Here is a 17,592-nt window from a genome sequence, read left to right as displayed (position 1 = left end):
CTACCTAGTTTATTATCTCCAGATATAAATAAAGCACTTCTTTAAAGGTGGGAAATTGAAGTTCTCTGGTTGAAATATTTTTTAATGTGTTTATTTCTTAGGTAGAGAAGATTATCTGTAACTTAAAACCAGCTTTAAAACTCCGTCTTCGATTCATCACACACATTAGCAAGATGGAACCAGCTGCCGTGCCTCCACAGGCCATGAGTAGTGGGTCTCCGGCACCTCAGGCGAATCAGGTGCCAGGGTCTTGACCAGTAACTCAGTGAAGTCCGGGTGTATGGTGGTGAAAATGGAAACACATTTGTCTTTGAAAGTGGACTCAAACCTGTTAAATCTGAACATGGTCGTGCTACATAGTGGTGTAGTAGAAGCAGTGGTGTTCAGATTGTTTTATTTTGATTCTAATGATGAATCTATTGATACTTTATAGCTCCCATCTCCCTATCTATATTTTTGTCTCTAAGAGATCAAGTAAGCTGCATGTTGCTCATATCCATAACAATTTATTAGATCTACCTAGGAATATGGAGGTATCTATGATCAAATGACTTTTGTAGATACTTCCAATCTTTCCTATTCTAACCACTGGTTTTATTTTCAATTTTTATTGTTAATGACTTCAGTCTTCAAATACATTGTTTTAAAGGCACCACACATGTAAAATAGTTATCTGATCATTTTATACATAAATCTCTTGGTGTATCTTTGGGATAAGAGATTTTTGTCAAGCGAAGGACTCTAGATTTCATTGCATTGCAGGAGCACAGTTTCATATTCTTTTAAAAATGACTTAAAAATTTTACCATAGGTTTCCAAAGAAATGGGTTAATGTTTCTATCAAGGCAGATTGGCAAGTTTTTGCCTTAAACTTATTGTATGAAATGAGTTGGAAGGCTTGTAAGAAAATACCATAGAAATGCATAAACTTAAATAAAATCGTGCTTAAATGGTGCTCTCCAATCTCTGTTTTTAAAAATAAATTATTTGCTTTTCCAGGTTGACACGTTCACCTAGCCAATGATGCGATTCTTTAAATTTTTATAATCTTAAAATTTTTAAGTATTTATATTTTTAAATATAGCATACATTTTGGTTCTTTAAGGTTTATCAGATTTGAGAGACAAACTGTTAATTTGGGGAGGGGGGAAATGGCATTAAGATTGTAAAAGCCTTGAAAAGTAAGTAAAATCTGTTGAATGAATAAACTGATGACTTACTCAATCTGAGTGAGTGTCTGCTGTGTTCCAGGCAGTATGCTGACTGCAGAGAACCGGGCTGTTGCTATGGGATGTACACTACAGTTGGTGACTGACATTGGCTTGGGACTTAAGAGTTACTGTTTTGTTTTTTAAAGAATCAGAGAAGTTTGAACTATACTTCAAATCTTTATTTCCAAATACATCCCTCTTAGACCTTTGTCTTCCTTGTGGTTCATATTATTCTGATCATTAAATCTTTATTTGCCATGCAAGCCCAGCTTAAAATTTCTATAACGGTATAAGTAATTTTTCTGTGTTAATGATATTCTTAAAATTCTCCAGAAGTTTAATGCTAGAAATGAATTCAGGTATTACTTTTAACATAGTTTCAATATATTCTTGCTGCCTTGAAGAATGTATTGCGTTGAGATCATAGAATAGGAATAATTGTGACACTGGTATTATACAAGCAGAATAAAGGAAGTGAAAATCAGTACCATTTTTCTCAAGGACAAATACATTCCAGTTAATTTATTAAAAGTTCCCTTTATTCCTCTCTTACTAAAAATATAGGAATATGATTTTTCCAAAATAGGCTTTTAAAAGAATTGTTAATCAGACATTAGAAGAAGATAGATTTATTTGGTTTTAGAATGCACCTGAGGGGAAAACAATGCCTTTATATTCATTGCATCCTCAAAGTTTTTCTTTCTGAAAATTAATAGTCATTTTCAGAGTGGCTGTCCAACAGGATTTTCTGCAGTGGTGGAAATATTCTGTGTCTGTGCTGTCTAGTACAGTCAGAAGCTACACGTGCCTACTGAATACTTGAAATGTGGAACTGAATTTTTAATTTTATTAAGCTTTAATTAATTTAAATAACCCCATGTGCCTACATTACTGAACATTATACTTTAAGTTCCATCATAATTGCTCTTACCTAAAAGTAATCCAGTAAGATACATCTTATTGAGTTTATAGTGTCAACACTTGGGTTTAAGATTCTGGGTTGCATGTGAAACATCAGATGATAGAGGCTCTTTAACACATAGCCATTACAGCAGTAAAAGTCCTTTCATGGGACCGGCTTCTTTACAGAGTCCGCTGGAGTTCTGTATAAGCTGGGGCAAAGGGGAAGAGTTTGCTTCCCTGACTTTGATTATATAGCTGACCCTTGAACAACGCAGGGGTTAGGGGTGCTGACCCCCACACACAGTCGAAAATTTATAACATTTGACTCCCCAAAACCTTAACTACTGATAGCCTGTTTTTGACCAAAAGCCTTACTGATAACATTAGCTGCCAATTAACATATTTTGTTGATAACATACATATATAATATGTATTATATACTGTATTCTTATAATAAAGCTAGGGGGAAAATGTTATTAAAATCATAAGAGAAAATACATTTACATTGCTGTGCTGTATTAAAAAAAAAAAAAAAAAAAAAGTCCGTGTGTAAGTGGACCCATGCAGTTCAAATCCATGTATAAGGGTCAACTGTAGTTTACCCTTTATTCATTTTATTCCATTTCCCTTACTATATTCCAGAGCTGAGATGAGTTTTGGGGTTAAGGATTGCAGCCAATGAGACACTAATTGCAATGAGTGAAGGGGCGGAGAGGGAAGTGTTTGGAAGCCAAAGATTATTTTAGGTGAAATTCCTGTCTGAATTAGAAGGTCTTAGACGCAAATAGCAGTTTCTTTTCTACCTCCAAAAAGGCTACCTGAATAGCAACCTTGCTTCAAATGTAAGCCAATATCATGTCTGAGGTTTAGAAAAAGTAAAACATGGTCATCTAACATTAATGAACTTGAAGATTCACAAGGCCTTACCGTTACCTGTTTTGGAGATGAAGAAACCAGGAGGCAGAGTTTTGTCTCACCAGTTTTACAGTGTTTGGGGGATGATGATTTCACTGAGGGCTTTTTAAATCCTTAGTAAATCCATGTGTTTAGAAACATATAAACATAATAGAACCTTATTATAAAGACTTTATTATAAAAAAATCACATCTTTTGAACAACATGGGATTATGGTCCCTTTTCAGGTGGGATAGTTTTATCTCCTGATATCAGGAGTCTGCCTCTGTGTGTGTCTTTAATTATACAAAACTTAGAATTTCCAAATCTTGAAGTTCACACCAAGAGGGAATTGATAGTTCATACTAATTACACCAGTATTTGCCAAGGCAGAACATTTTTCAGAAAGACCAAATTTTAGGGAGGATAACTGTAAGCTTAAGTAAATTATTAGATTGGCTAATTATGACATTAGCTGTGAGATTTTTACATGGTGTCTCCACATTTACTTAAGTGGGTTAAGGTAGTCAACAGGCTTATGATTACCCTCCCGCGCAACTCCAAAGCAAGCCAAGGTTATTGCTATTGCTGTGTTCACTGTTCGAGTTACATCTTCTGGTGTCTTCCCCAGAGATGGGTTCACTTCCATAATATCTAATCCTGAGAGTAGCCCTGCAACAACAATGGAAAATAATATAATTTGTTAAATAATTGACATTTTTAACTCAGTACTCTGTCCACTCAGTACTCTGTACACTCCAGGAGTGTAAACATGTGGTGATTGCATCATGTGATAGGCATTCTGGAAGCATCCAACAGGGCTTGATTTTCAGATCGGAGGGTATAAATATATACCTGTTTTGTAAATTTCTTCTGTAATGTAGAGACCTTCTCTGTAAGACAGACCTCCGACAACTGGTGTGCCCGTAGCTGGTGTGAGAGATGGGTCCAATCCATCAACATCAAAGCTCAGATGAATTGGCCTTTTTTTTCTTTTAAGAGGTGGGAAAGAAATTCAGATTAAAGTTGGTGGTTTAATACATAGCACATAAATATAGTTCTTGCCTTACTTTATAAAAAGTAACAATCCAGTGAAGTTCCATAATTTTACAAGAAGGCTTTATTAATTACATTAACATCAGTAGTAAGTCCTTTTAATAATATTTACATTACACACAAGCATCATACCTTCCTAGTAGATAGCTGAGTGTTTCTTCCATCACCTTGCCAATTCCCAGTTTATCCACTTCGGTCATTGAAAAATATTTAATACCCAAAGTTTTCAAAATGTAGCTAGGAAAGAGGAGATATTAAGATAATCCTACAGTTAATAAAGAGTCTAACTCTATGCTCTCTTGTTTCTTTTTAAAGAAAAGATGACTGTGGTAAGATACATAAAATAAATCCTATGAACTATATGTATATATCAATGTATTTTTAAAATATTTATTTATTTGTCAGAGAGCACAAGCACAAGCATGGGGAGCATCAGGCAGAGGGAGAAGCAGGCTTCCCACTGAGCAGGGAGCCTGACGTGGGTCTTGATCCCAGGATCAAGGTCATGACCTGAGCGGCAGGCAGATGCTTAACCAACTGAGCCCCCCAGGTGTCCCTATATCAATGTGTTTTAACAGCAAGGCAATTAGTATAAAAATCACCTGATTTATAGATAAATATTTATATGGGTATATAGGTATTGATATATATACTTGGTGCTTAAAATAATTTTTTTCTCATAGGCTTGGCCAGGTTGCCTAGCATGCAAAAGAGAGAAAATGAAGGTAATTCACACCAAGGAATAAACTTACTGTTCCCCAGGGTCCACGTCTCTTAGGCCAATATACACAATATCTTTGGCAGATATGCAGGGAGTCACCCAGGAGAATCCTGGTACATCGGGGATCTAAAATTACAATGTTTTCATTTGATTAGAATATATGATTCTTGAGCAAATCTTACATTGAAAGTTAAGGGCCTTTACTGGATTGCATATATCTTATATTTAGATTGTAAGTTTCCAAGAAATCATTAAAACACCATGGAAAATTCAGAAGAGAATGCCTGCCTCTCCTTGTGCTACTCTAGAGGACTTTGGCCTTACTCACCTTCACCCTGTAGCCCAGACCTGACCTGAATCATTTGTCATCATTTACCTGCTCTGTACCCCATTCCCCTGGGAATGGGAGAGCACCCTGCTTTCCCAAAACTCTGCTATAAAGAGATCAGTGTGCTCTCATGACTCTTTTGGCTTCCTTTTTTATTCCTCTTCGCAGTGAAGACTTAATCCCAAGGATGGTTTAGAGTGAGGGAGATTTTCAAGCAGCCCTTCTGTTACTCTCCAAATGTCCTGGAGCCAAGGGTGGCTATTCCCGTGTACTAACTACACACTTTGGAAATTTATAAACCTAGCACTTGGTCATCAGTTCAGAAAGTGTTACTTCCGAGCCCTTAACAAGGGGATTTGAATCTCCAGGTATCATCATAAAGACCAAGATTCTACAGTTGTAGATGAAAATGGTAAAATATGGATCTGGATATGGATAGTGATTTAATATCATTTTATCGATATGCTACAGAATATCAGTGAATATGAACCACAACGTTAAATCTTAATCTGGAATGTCATCTCACATCTTTTTAGAATGGAGCGAGGAGTTAGTTCTTATGATGTAGATATGAACTTTACACAGTAAAGATGTAAAATAATAAACCATTGTAATCCACATTTTAAAACTCCATTTTTGAAAAAGTTCCCATGATGTGGAGGGGATGCTTGGGAAACAGGAGAGGCCGTGTGGCACATGTAGAAAGAGGTAGTTTATAGACCAGTTCTGGCCCTTCCCTCGCTATGTGCTTGGCATGTAATCTTGAGCAAGTCAGTTAACCTCTGAACCTATGCTAACTTGTTTAGAAAGGATTACTCTCTGCCTCATGTACTAAAAAGGGTAGTTTAAGAATCAAAAGGGAAGACATGTAAAGTCAGTTTGCAAACTGTCATGTAAGGTAGAAGCACAGACCCTCACTTCCTTTATGTATCAACCCTTAGCTTATTGGTGCTGAGAAAATAGTTTGAGATTACACCAAAAACAAGATGGCACCAGGTTCTTCCTTCCGTTCTATCTCCTGAACTTCTGCTAAAGAGAAGATGGTTTCTTTCTAATAGAATACCAACCAGCCCCTTACCTTTCCTTTTAGTTCCTTCAGGAGGAAAGACACAGGTTGTCCGTGCAAGTTCCCACTTGTGGTTGTCAGTGGAGTGTTGATATCAGTGTGAGCATCCACCCAAATGACACAGAGATCTGGGTGGACCCGAGCATGGCCAGAGATGCTTCCGACTGCCATACTTGAGAGGAAAAAAAGTTTGTGTGAACATCAGGTTTGCACTACTATTCCAACCATCATATTATTAACTCAGTGCTCCCACTTGGTTTTCCTTTAAGTCAAAATGGCTGGTACTTCTAACGGGTTTTTAATTGCAGGTGCCAATTAAATAATTATAACAATAGAAAAGCATAGGTTATGCTTAATTACTAACAAGTTAAGTTTCCGTTAATGGTCTTAATAAAAAACTTGTGATTTTATTTTTTTTGGAAACCACCTTCTAATAAAATTGTTTTAACCAGAAATTAAATCTATATAAAAACACTAGCCACACAAGAAATTCCTTAGCATGAGACATTATTTAATTCTCAAGATTAAATCAGGCTCGTTTCCTGTATGCTCATGTGTCTTGGTAAATACTTCATTCTTTCAAGTGAATTACCACGGAGTCCATTTTTCCTAAAATCCAATTATTGTACAACTGGGGAGCACCACTCAGAAATCCTTGCATCCAGTTCAGCCGGCATTTCCCAGGTGCTCACTTGCTGTTCAACCCTCAGAGGCTCTGCTTGAACTTTCTACTCTTCCTGCCACACATTTAACGACCCGCTCTTAGCCAAGTCCAGAGCTCTCAAAGTTCACCTCAAACACTCCAAGCTCCAGAAAATTTACCAGGATGGAAGCGCTGAATAACATCTTACATAAAAGTTCAAAGATCGGGATTTGCCATCTGGCGCCTGTGTTCTCCCACCTACAGATGGTCAGGTGTCACTCAGGGAATTGTGAACTTGTAGATGCTCAAGGTGAAGGTAACCTGCCTTGAAGCTTAGGTATTGCTTATCCAGCGTAATATTTGTTTCCCCTTCAGATTTCTTGTCTTGTGGCTATTTGCCACTCTTAACATTTCCACGTACAAATTTTTCCACTTAAGAAAGAAAGTCAGCCCCAGTTTCTCAATTACAGTTTTGTCACACAGGAGCCCTGGAAAGGGTTTGGCTTTGGAGGAAAACAGGGAGCTGAAGTGATTGACTCAGGCATCAAGAGCCATTGTCACGTTTGTACTTTCTGATCTGGTCAGCCCTCTGGTGAGGTACTCGGGGACCTCGAGAGTAGACATCAAAAAGGCTCACACACAGAAAGGGTCTTTGCCGCATTATTTATAATCAAGAAAATTTGAAAATTACCTGAATACGTGACAATATGGATATGTATAGTGATTTAATACCCTGATGTATGCAACAATAAAAATTATGCTTATATACATTATGAGGTAACATAAGGAAATCAGTACTTTAGGTTAAGAACAAAGTATCGGGAGGTGCCTGGGTTGCTCAGTGGGTTAAGCCACTGCCTTTGGCTCAAGTCATGATCTCAGGATTCTGGGATGGAGCCCCGCATCGGGCTCTCTGCTCAGCAGGGAGCCTGCTTCCCTCTCTCTCTCTGCCTGCCTCTCTGCCTACTTGTGATCTCTGTCAAATAAATAACTAAAATCTTTAAAAAAAAAAAAAAAGAACAAAGTATCAGATAACAGGGATGTTAAACAAAGAGGGGTACAAGGGAAACAGTATGGCAAAGGAAATATGCCCGATTTGCAATTTCACTTGAAATGCTTGTTAGGAAATAAAATTACTACTATTTTATCTGTGTGTGTGTGTGTGTGTGTGTGTGTGTGTGTGTGTGTGTATGTGTTTCAAAAAGTTTGAAATGATTACTTTTATAACGGGAAACATACTTTAAAATACTGACTTAAATGAGTTGTTCCTGCTATCAGGAATCAAGTACAATAACCTGGCTAAGAACTTCCTTATGCTTATTCATTTAGGAATGTAAATTTGTGCTGAGTATTTTACTGAAATCCGCTCATGTCATATACTTTCTGCTGTAATATAGATAATGGAGGACTTCAAATAGAGCTCTCTATTTCCAAAAGAAAATAGTAATTGCACATATTGCACGGAGCACTGGGTGTGGTGCATAAACAATGAATCTTGGAGCACTGAAAAAAATATTTTTTTAAATGGGAAAAAAAAAGAAAATAGTAACTGAAACAATTAAAAAAAAAGGCAGAAATTTTGGTATCAAGTATGGATCAGTGCTTTCTCTTTCATTTTCTCTTCTCTCAGGGTTTTGGTTATACTCCCTTACGCCATTTGTGCCAGACTTCAGAGAGAGGATCATGAAACAAGACCTGTGGTCTCCACCCAGCACCAGGCTAGTCCTTCCACTCTTCTTGACGTCTGCCACCACGCCAGCCAGCTGCTCATTCGCTTTTCCCACAGACCTCGGATTCTTCACAATTTGAAAGGGAGGATCACTAGGGACATCAGAAAAGGGCACGTCCCCATAATCTTTCACATCACACTCTGTAGTTAAAACCAAAAGCTTCGCGTTACTACATAAAAAAAGATTACAAAACAATCTGTGTAAGATGATTCCAAATTTACAAAACAGTGTACTTTTTATAAGGATAAGCAGAGAAAACATCGAGAAGGACCATAAAATTTACAAAGGTAGAAACCGTGTCTGCTTTTGCCTGATATCGTCATCTCATCTGTACACCAGGTTCTCAGCAAATACTTCTGCGATCAATCCATTGAGGCTGGACACCAGAGTAGGGCCATGATAATCTTCCGGTTTGGGCTTAATGAGCGGCCTCGTTGTCTTTATCTCCATGTGGCCCTCTCTGCTTATGTGCTTTCTATCTTTCTCCAATAAGCATGTTTTGTATTTGTAATAAATAGTTTTTTAAAAGAATATATAAATATATATATTATCTATTATATATTATGTACTATGCATTATGTATTATATAGATGCCCAGAAGGAAATACACCTGTTATACCACTATTTTCTAAATTTTCTGACTATAATTGACAGTCCTTGGTTTCAATCCAATCTGTTACCTGCTGAAGCAGTTCGGGTCCCTCCTCTATGGATTGTACCTGCCTCAGAGTGGTATTGTCAGAATTCAGTAAGCATATGACTAGCAACGAGCTTAACAGTTCACTGAGCTCAAGAAATAAAGGCTTAATTAGTATGCCTTTTTAATAAGGAGAAATTGTAGATAACCCAAGGTTCCTAAGGACCTGGGTGCACCTCCTGAGAAGGCCTTGCATTAGGCTTCAAAGCACAGAGTTTCCGGTAGAACTGTGACATGAGATCAGTTCAGTGTTCTGAATTAACCTCATCATCTGATGTATTTACTATATGTTTGTGCATATCCAGGGTTCAGTAACACCCTTAAGAGATTGAACCCGATGTAAAATCTGACCAGATGATGCTTGTTAACTGAGAGACTAGTCCAGTTCATTTACACATCCCTTCTCTTCTCTATCCCCCTCCTTTTTTCAGCTTCATGACATATAATTCTTATTTACTAAAATTCACTCATTTTAACTGCAGTTCAATGAGTTTTAGGAACATCTACAGTTTTGAAACCACCACCATAATCAAGATTTAGAACACTTCCTTTACCCCCCTCAAATTCCCTCATGCCCCTCTTCATTCCCTGTGCCCACCCCAAGGCAACCGCTGATGAGCTTTCCGTTGTTAGACTTTCGCCTCTTCTAGAATTTCACGTAAAAGCAGTCATACTGTAGGTAGTCTTTTGTGTCTGCTCTCTTTCACTTAGCATGTTGTCTTTTACTTTCATCCCTGTTCTTGCCCGTGTCCGTGACCCCTTCCTTTTTATGGTTGAGTCCTAGCCCACAGTATGGGTGTACCTCCCACCATTTATCCCTTCACCAGTTGGTGGATATTTTGTGGTTTCCGTTCTTTTGGCTATTATAAATAATGCTGCTAGAAGCATTCAGGTACAAGTCTTGGTGTAGATGTGTTTTCACTTCTCCTGGGGAAATACCTAGGAGTAGATCTGATGGGCCAGAAGGCAGTTGGATGTTTATTCAAGAAACTGCCAAACTGGGGTGCCTGGGTGGCTCAGTGGGTTGAAGCCTCTGCCTTTGGCTCAGGTCATGGTCCCAGGGTCCTGGGATCGAGCCCCGCATCGGGCTCTCTGCTCAGCAGGGAGCCTGCTTCTGTTCCTCTCTCTGCCTGCCTCTCTGCCTACTTGTGATCTCTGTCAAATAAATAAATAAAATCTTAAAAAAAAAAAAAAAAAGAAAGAAAGAAAGAAAGAAACTGCCAAACTGATTTCCAAAGTGGCTGTATCATTAAGCTTTCCCCCCAGAAACATGATAGTTCCAGTGGCTTTGTGTTCTTGCCAACATTTCATCAGGATTTTATATATAAAGACGATATTTGCTTTAGCCTATACTTTTAAACTCCATATGATTTTTTTTTAAGATTTCATTTATGTATTTGACAGAGAGAGACACAGCGAGAGAGGGAACACGAGGAGGAAGAGTGGGAGAGGGAGAAATAGGCTCCCCGCTGGGCAGGAAGCCCGATGTGGGGCTTGATCCCAGGACCCTGGGATCATAACCTGAGCTGAAAACAGAAGCTTAACCCACAGAGCCACCCAGGCACCCCTCCATATGATTTTTTATCTGCAAGCTCACATTCTGTGTATGTATCATGTATGCAAATGCACATACACACATACCTCTTCCTCCTCCTCCTCATCACCATCACTGTTCTATTTCCTTTGACAAACAGGAGTCCTCTTGCTAGCAGGGTACTTACTGCTGCTTGTTACTCTCCATTTGCAATTCCCCTGACGCCCCACCCCTCACCCAACTGCAGTTCTAGCTCACACATTCTTTTATACTTTTATATTCTTTTATTCTTTTATGGCTCCTGGCTGGAAAGACAAAATACCTTTCATTTTGTGAGTGAGAACATTCATCCAACAATAGTTATGGAGCATTTTCTCCATACACTGCTTTTTTTTTTTTAATAGGCTGTACCTCTCAAGTTACCACGAGTGTTGCCATTCTGTGTGAGAAATGTCAGTCCACATACACCCCCTCTTTTAGCAGAAGCCTGCTGCTTTCCCCAGCGTGGGAAGGAAAGCAGGCTGGTCATCTTCCAGTGGAAAAATTACCTTGTTCTTTCAGTTTCTCCAGCAGGCCGGCCTTTCTCAGCGCTGTGGGGCCTTCTTCCACCCCTCCTCGTGGCTGAACGATTAAAAAAACAAAATAATTCAGACATGATCAGATGCCCACAAGAGAAACTCTTTTCATTCTTTAATCAGGTGAAGAGTAACTATCATTTTCAGAGTTCCTCCAGAGCCAGGAATTTACCTCATGGTCAAGTCAGGCGGATTGAACGAGTCCCGGGTCAGCTATGAGGATCTCGAATGGGAAAGGCCGTCTCACTTTCCTGTAGGCATGCAGCTAACAAATGGCAGAGCCTCCACTCATATCCTTGGATTCCAGAACCTGCGTCTCCTCTTCCCATGACAGACACCACGCTATCAACATGGTGAACGCGTATCTTATGCAAAAGCACTCTGAGAGACAGAGAGGCAATCAACTAAAAAGAGAGGCCTCTTGTTGTTGAGTAACTCATGAGCTAATGGGGAATTTGTATATTTAACCCCAATTACAGTCCTTGGAGATGTGCTTCAGGGCCGGTACAAGAGGTCGCAACCACAGAAACAGGACCCTCCAAACCCTGCCGGGCAGGGACAGAGGGTGCCAGGAGAGGCTGCGGGGAGTAGATGACATTTCAGCTGAAAACATGAGTTTTCAGGAACAGGGATGGCGAGGTGGAGCTACTTTGCAAACCCAGAGAAAAACTTGGGTAAAAGCCTAAGAAAACAATCGAGCCTCGCATTAGAGAGCCCTACGTGAGTGTCCACAGGGTGATAAGTCAGAGAGCTTCCAGGGAGAAAAGAGGCCACAGAAAGTCATCACCTGGGAGCTGAATCCACAAAGACCAACCCGGTATTTCAGGTTCTGACCTGCTTCAGCACGACTGACAAAAATTCTCCCCTTGCTGTTTTCAGCAAAGACACTTCCTCCTTGCCCCACAACCTCTCCAGCTTCCTGGCAGAATAGAAGCCTAAACAGAGAGTTCTCTTCTGTAGCTCTCGGATTCTGACTTCCAGCAAGGCTTGTAGACACAGGAAGTTATTTTGGGTTACCCAACAGAAGACGTGCCAAAAGACACGTGTGTCTGTCCCTAGGATTGGGGCCGTGGCCCCAAACAAAGCAGCTATATCTATCTAATTCCGATGACAGCTGACTTGCCTGGTGGCCAAGCACACCCTGGGTGTCCCATTCCTGCTCCAGGCGGCAAGTTTCTGCCACCCCTCTGCCCCATGCATGCCTTCTTGTGTGACCACCCCCAGACTCCTCCTTCTTGAAGCAGATGTAATTGCCTCTTCTTTAAACCTCAGTAGAGTGCCACTTGGCTCAAACTTTGCCATTGGCTTTGTGTTCATCTACTTTGTCTTTCCTCGGTGATTAGATTTCAGCCCAAGGGGGCTACGTGTCATAGTGCTTGTCAGATGCTCAAAAGCTGGTCACCTTGAGAAGACCCCCTGGCCGGTTCCCTCTTCCTTTCAAGCTTTGGAACAAGTTTTACAGACCCTTCCTCTGACACTCTATTTGCACCAACACAGTGGTTAGATTTCCCGGAGTGATACTTCCCATCATTCTTTTGTATTCGTTTTATTCAAACTGCTGCTCATGATGAGTCTTTTCTCGTTGCTTGGTTTATCTGCCCACTTTGGAAATCGCTTTGTTAGCTCTACTGACTTCAAAGCTGGGCCCCCAGCCCTAACTGGCCACAAGCATCAAATCTGCGGCAGCTCGAAAGGCATCGACACAAGTCAGGGGCATAGGCTTCAGGATCACGGAATCCTGTCTGGAATCACACAGTCGAGGCGAGTTAACTTAGCCAATGGCTAACCCTCTCTGAGTCTTAGTGAACGGTACAATAAATATCCTACTTCTCTCATTTCTGGCCATCAACTCTCCCCCATCACTCACTGCCTTGCAAGGGAGTGGAATCTTTTCTCAGACTCAACCTTCTAAGCCATATGCCCTTAATCCTCTCCTTTGCCTATTTGTAAACCTCTACCTCCTTTAGGTGAGGAGAGACGCTAACACGTTGGCCGCCATTTTCCTCCCATGCTACGGCTTAGTGTAGAAACACCTCTCTCTGAGCCCTTCCTGTCAGGAGACAATAAGCTTCTTTCTCACGGGGTCAAGTTTTAATAGGGGAAGAGCTGTAGAGGAAAAGAAATACTAAGAATAGAAAATAGTGTCAGGCTGTGTTTCAAAATACTATCCTTTCAAAGGGCCATTATTATCGTAGCATAAAATCTTCTGGTGAGGACCAAGGGCCAGGGTATATTCAGGCTGCTGCTTGCCTTCCTGCCTCCTTCCCTCCCCCACTTCCTCCCTTCTGCCTTACTTTCTCCTTCTTAAATTTTTATTTTCCTTCCTCCTTTCCTTCCTTTCAGTCAGTTATTTTCACTCGGCCTTCTGTTGCAAGAAGAGGTGAGTATATTGTGGTTTTTATGATTAATCTGAGCACTAGACACTTCCATGTCAGCAAAATGTCCCTGTGTTCCGGAAGAGAGCTTTGAAGGATGACCAGGAGAGGTGCAGCAGTGTTTACTGACAGTCCAAATGCAGTTTGGGTCTCTACCCTCTGACCTCTCCCAATCTATTTTGCAATAACACACTGGAGTGCCAAGCACAAGCTCAAAACTAAGAGGAGTGAACCGCTGTCCAGATGGGCAAAGAGAATGCTGGAAGACGGAGACGACCCCGTTTGAAACAACCATGATGACAAAATATCAACCCTCATAGTTTCATTTGCTTTTGTTTTTGTTCCTTGTTTTCCCCCTTTAAGCACAGATGCCTGCTGAAGGCTGAGGTCTCTAATCACACTATGTTTGCCAGAATGAGTGCACTCACCAGAAGAAAAGGCTGCAAAGTTCAAGGCTGCTGGAATGTGTTGGCAATCTGGGAATTTCATAAATGCATTAGTCCCTTCAATGTTGCCAACTTCCAAGTTGGATTTTCTTTTCTTTCCTTTTTTTTTTTTTCCTCTCTCAAAAAGAGATACATAAAGGTTTTTACCTAGTGCATGAACTAACACTTTCACAGGATTGTGAAAGCCCTCAAATAACACGAATCATTCACCAAGTTGCATAAAGCAGTAACATTTAGGTTATGCAGACTAAAAGAAGTCTGAAAATTGTTGCCAATCCATGAGATGTTTCTAGGCATTAACACATGACTAAACCAATGCATTTTCTTAAAATCCTCTCGCTTCTGCATAGGCACTATGAAACCGAAAGCAACGAGCACATGGGAATTTCAACGAGTAGCTATAATACAGACGCAGTCCATTTCCATTCAAATAAAAATATGTTCTCTCAAAGAATACAAAGAAAAATGTAGTAGATTCAAATACAACCGGCTGCGGCTGAGATTAGGAGCCACAAGAATAAGTGAGTTTGTGACCATAATTCTCCAACATTGCAAAATGGTAAAAGGACTTTAAAAATATATATATAAATGTCAGGCCCAGTTGTCCGAGGGAACAGAGCTTAGCAGACATTAACATTAACACCTTACCTTACGAATTCTGAAGTCTGAGACTTTGTCATGAATTTCAGTTATTGAAGGACACATTTGGTACTCACCTGGCCCTTTGAGAAAGGCACTCCGATGACCCCTACGAATTTTGACTTGGAACTCATGCTCTGGCCCCTTCTCTCCACTGCCCCGAGCTCTCCAGCCAGACACCACTCTCTGCAGCCCTCAGTGACCGAGGGCACATCTTTTTTCCATTTATAACTGGGCTGAATCTGTTTACCTTATTCTAATGAGGAAGGCTGGCTCCACCCACCGCACTGAAACACACTCAGGCCAAAGTCTTGCAAATTCTTCATACCTGGAATAACCACGAGTCCTTTTGAGTCTAGATCTCTAATTAAGGGAGCTTATTCATGTCACCAGCTCACTTCCATTTTACAAAGTCAGCTGGATGACTAGAATCTTTCCTAACCACAGCCTTGATTTCCTAAGCAGGATAATCTTTTCTAACCACAATCAACTAATCATAACCACATAAGTAGTGTCATGGTTCCAGCTGTGGAAATGCAGGGCAGGGCTCCACCTCCTTGAGGCCTTTGAATCCTGTGTGGAATAGGGCTGGGCCTGGTAAGTTGGTCTCTCACATCCCTTCCAACTCTGCAGCCCTTAGCAGGTCTCACACACTGGGATTAATGGTTAATCCATGAGACACGCCTCACACATCACCAGTGTATAGTATCCAGGAAAGCATAGGATTTCCTTTTCTCATTATTATTGAAAAGAAAAATGAATGACCTAAGAACCCAAAGATGTTACCGTACGAATTTTGAAATACGGTGTGCAGGGGAAATGACAATTCTTGGGATTGTAATATCAGAATCAGAGGTAAAAATTGCCAACATTAAGTTTTTGTCATATGCCTGAGGCTATTCTTTTATATGATCTCATTGAATCCTTAGACCCATTTTATTTTACTTTTTCTAAAGACATTTTTATTTATTTCTTTGAGAGAGAGAGAGCACAAGCAGGGGGAGCAGCAGGCAGAGGGAGAGGGAGAAGCAGACTCCCCGCTGAGTGGGGAGTCCGACATGGGGCTCGGTCCTGAGCCAAAGGCAAATGCTTAACCTACCAAGCCACCCAGGCACACATCTTAGACCAATTTATAGCAGGTCTAACCATTATTTCCATTTTTACTGGTAAAGAAACTGAAGCTCAGAGAAGTTGCCAGATGCTAACAGGTGGTAGAGGAAGAGCTGTGAGTCACTGGCATTCTGGGTCCATCTAACCATTAGGTTTATAGTCCAAACATGGGCGAAGTGTCAGGTCTCCATACCTGTCCAATCTTTGGGTCCCTGGACATTGTTTATCATCAGGAAAAAATATGGATTTAAGAGAGATGCACCCTAAAAATTCCTCCAACTTTAAAGTGATAACATTGGCATTTAAGGGGAGAATTCCTTGAGTCGAAACTAATGCCTTTTTCCTATTGATGGAAGAGAATATTGTGGAGTATTTAAATGTCATAAGGGCTAGGAATTTTGTCTGCTGTATCATTCCCCAGGGCTGAGAACAGCCCTGTTCCCACTCAATATTGTGTGTTCCTACTCAATAAATACCTATTGAAAGAGAGAATGAGGAAACCAAGGACTCCACGGTCCGTTTTAATAGGACCATTTTCTAACGAGGCTTCTTATTTTCACTTGTGAATTTGTCTGTATATCCTAGATATTTACTTGTGGTATTTTGTATAGTGAGGCTTCAACTTCTTATGGTGTTCGTGTTGCAAATAACTTTCCAATCTGTCAGTATTAATCTCATAATTTCGTATATGTTATCACTCAAAATCTTTCATTTTGAAATAGATAATTGACTATTTCCCCCTTATGCTTTGTGTTCTGGCAGTTTCATTTCAGTCCCTCCTGCCCTCAAATCATAAATACGGATTTCTATATTTTTTCTGTTTGCTTCAGAGTTTCTTTCATATTTAGTTCTACATCCGCTCTTACACCATGTAAATCCTCCAACTCTATTTTCCCATGTAGTCCTCCAGTTTCCACAATAACCTCTGAGTGGTCCATTTGTTCGTCACTGAGCTGTGTGTCCTTCACGTGCCAGGTTCCCCTAAAAGCATGAGTCTGTCACTGAGTTCTTTCTTCTGTTGCATGGGTTGACTTCCTGTGGTGACACTAGGCCCACACTGTTTTATTATCATGGCTGTGTGGTGTATCTTCCCAGTCTTTGGCCAAGAATAACATTTTTGTTCTTCGTTTTCAAAACCAATTCAGCTACCTATAGGCCTCTATTCTTCTATATATTTAGAATAAGTTATTAAATTCCTAAAAAAAGAATTCTGCCAGAATTTTTACTAAATTTGTAGGTTAATCCACAAAGATTTGCTTTCTTTCAAATTTCATGGTCAGCATGTTTTTTTACTCTAACATCTTGAAAGTTCCTCTTCTTCTATCAAGCTGAGATTGTCTTCCTAATTGATCCATTGATCACAACCCTTCAAACCAAGTGAAACATACTATCTCTTGACTGCCATGTCTTTCTTGGGTCCTCTGTTGGTTGGCTGGAATATTCCAGATATTTAACTTGGTTTTTTTTCTGTTATGTGACTACTATTCTCCTTCAGGTTACCACCCAGTCACTCTCTTCAAAACATCTTCTGACCTCCCTCTGTCCTCCTCAAGTATGTGGCTCCGTCCAGAACCAAGCACATACATCTAGGCATAGACAGAGTCAGTCTGGCTCATCAAAGACAAAATGGGTAATGCTTGGCTTTTCCAACTACTGATAAAAAT

At 40.2% G+C, this 17,592-nt stretch overlaps 2 protein-coding genes across 4 annotated transcripts in view; one reads left to right on the top strand and one right to left on the bottom strand.

Annotated features, from left to right (window-relative positions):
• The window catches only part of LOC111147509 (mediator complex subunit 23), a 42,520-nt gene extending 41,296 nt beyond the window's left edge, over positions 1–1,224 (top strand). For 2 of the 3 annotated variants that reach the window (XM_022503532.1, XM_022503531.1), the window contains one exon: positions 102–954. In XM_022503532.1, coding sequence (XP_022359240.1) covers positions 102–254 — 153 coding nt within the window. In that variant the 3' untranslated portion in view covers positions 255–954. Of the gene's footprint in view, positions 1–101 lie in introns of all 3 variants that reach the window. The other variant, XM_022503530.1, reaches the window with a different exon arrangement.
• Positions 1,225–3,182: 1,958 nt separating this feature from the next.
• LOC111147595 (arginase 1) lies at positions 3,183–15,045 on the bottom strand. The gene is made up of 8 exons (XM_022503722.1): positions 14,896–15,045; positions 11,332–11,404; positions 8,518–8,692; positions 6,192–6,351; positions 4,817–4,911; positions 4,197–4,301; positions 3,864–4,000; positions 3,183–3,680 (listed from the first exon to the last, which is right to left on the bottom strand). The coding sequence occupies exons 1-8, from the start codon at positions 14,950–14,952 to the stop codon at positions 3,514–3,516; spliced, it is 969 nt and encodes a 322-aa protein (XP_022359430.1). The 5' UTR covers positions 14,953–15,045; the 3' UTR covers positions 3,183–3,513.
• Between the last annotated feature and the right edge of the window lie 2,547 nt (positions 15,046–17,592).

The sequence above is a fragment of the Enhydra lutris genome, unplaced genomic scaffold (assembly GCF_002288905.1).
Source record: "Enhydra lutris kenyoni isolate GAN:26980312 unplaced genomic scaffold, ASM228890v2 scaffoldscaffold17, whole genome shotgun sequence".
Lineage (NCBI taxonomy): Eukaryota > Metazoa > Chordata > Mammalia > Carnivora > Mustelidae > Enhydra > Enhydra lutris.
This window is presented reverse-complemented; position numbering and strand designations above follow the sequence as displayed.

Bases quoted from the DNA above. Each gene is read 5' to 3' on its own strand.
- LOC111147595 (XM_022503722.1), bottom strand. From the start codon at position 14,952: ATGAGTTCCAAGTCAAAATTCGTAGGGGTCATCGGAGTGCCTTTCTCA. The intron at 4,912-6,191 runs GTAAGGGGCTGG...TTGTAATTTTAG, and splicing joins TGAAGGAACTAAAAGGAAAG to ATCCCCGATGTACCAGGATT. The intron at 3,681-3,863 runs GTATATATTTAT...TTGTTGTTGCAG, and splicing joins AGAAGAAATTTACAAAACAG to GGCTACTCTCAGGATTAGAT.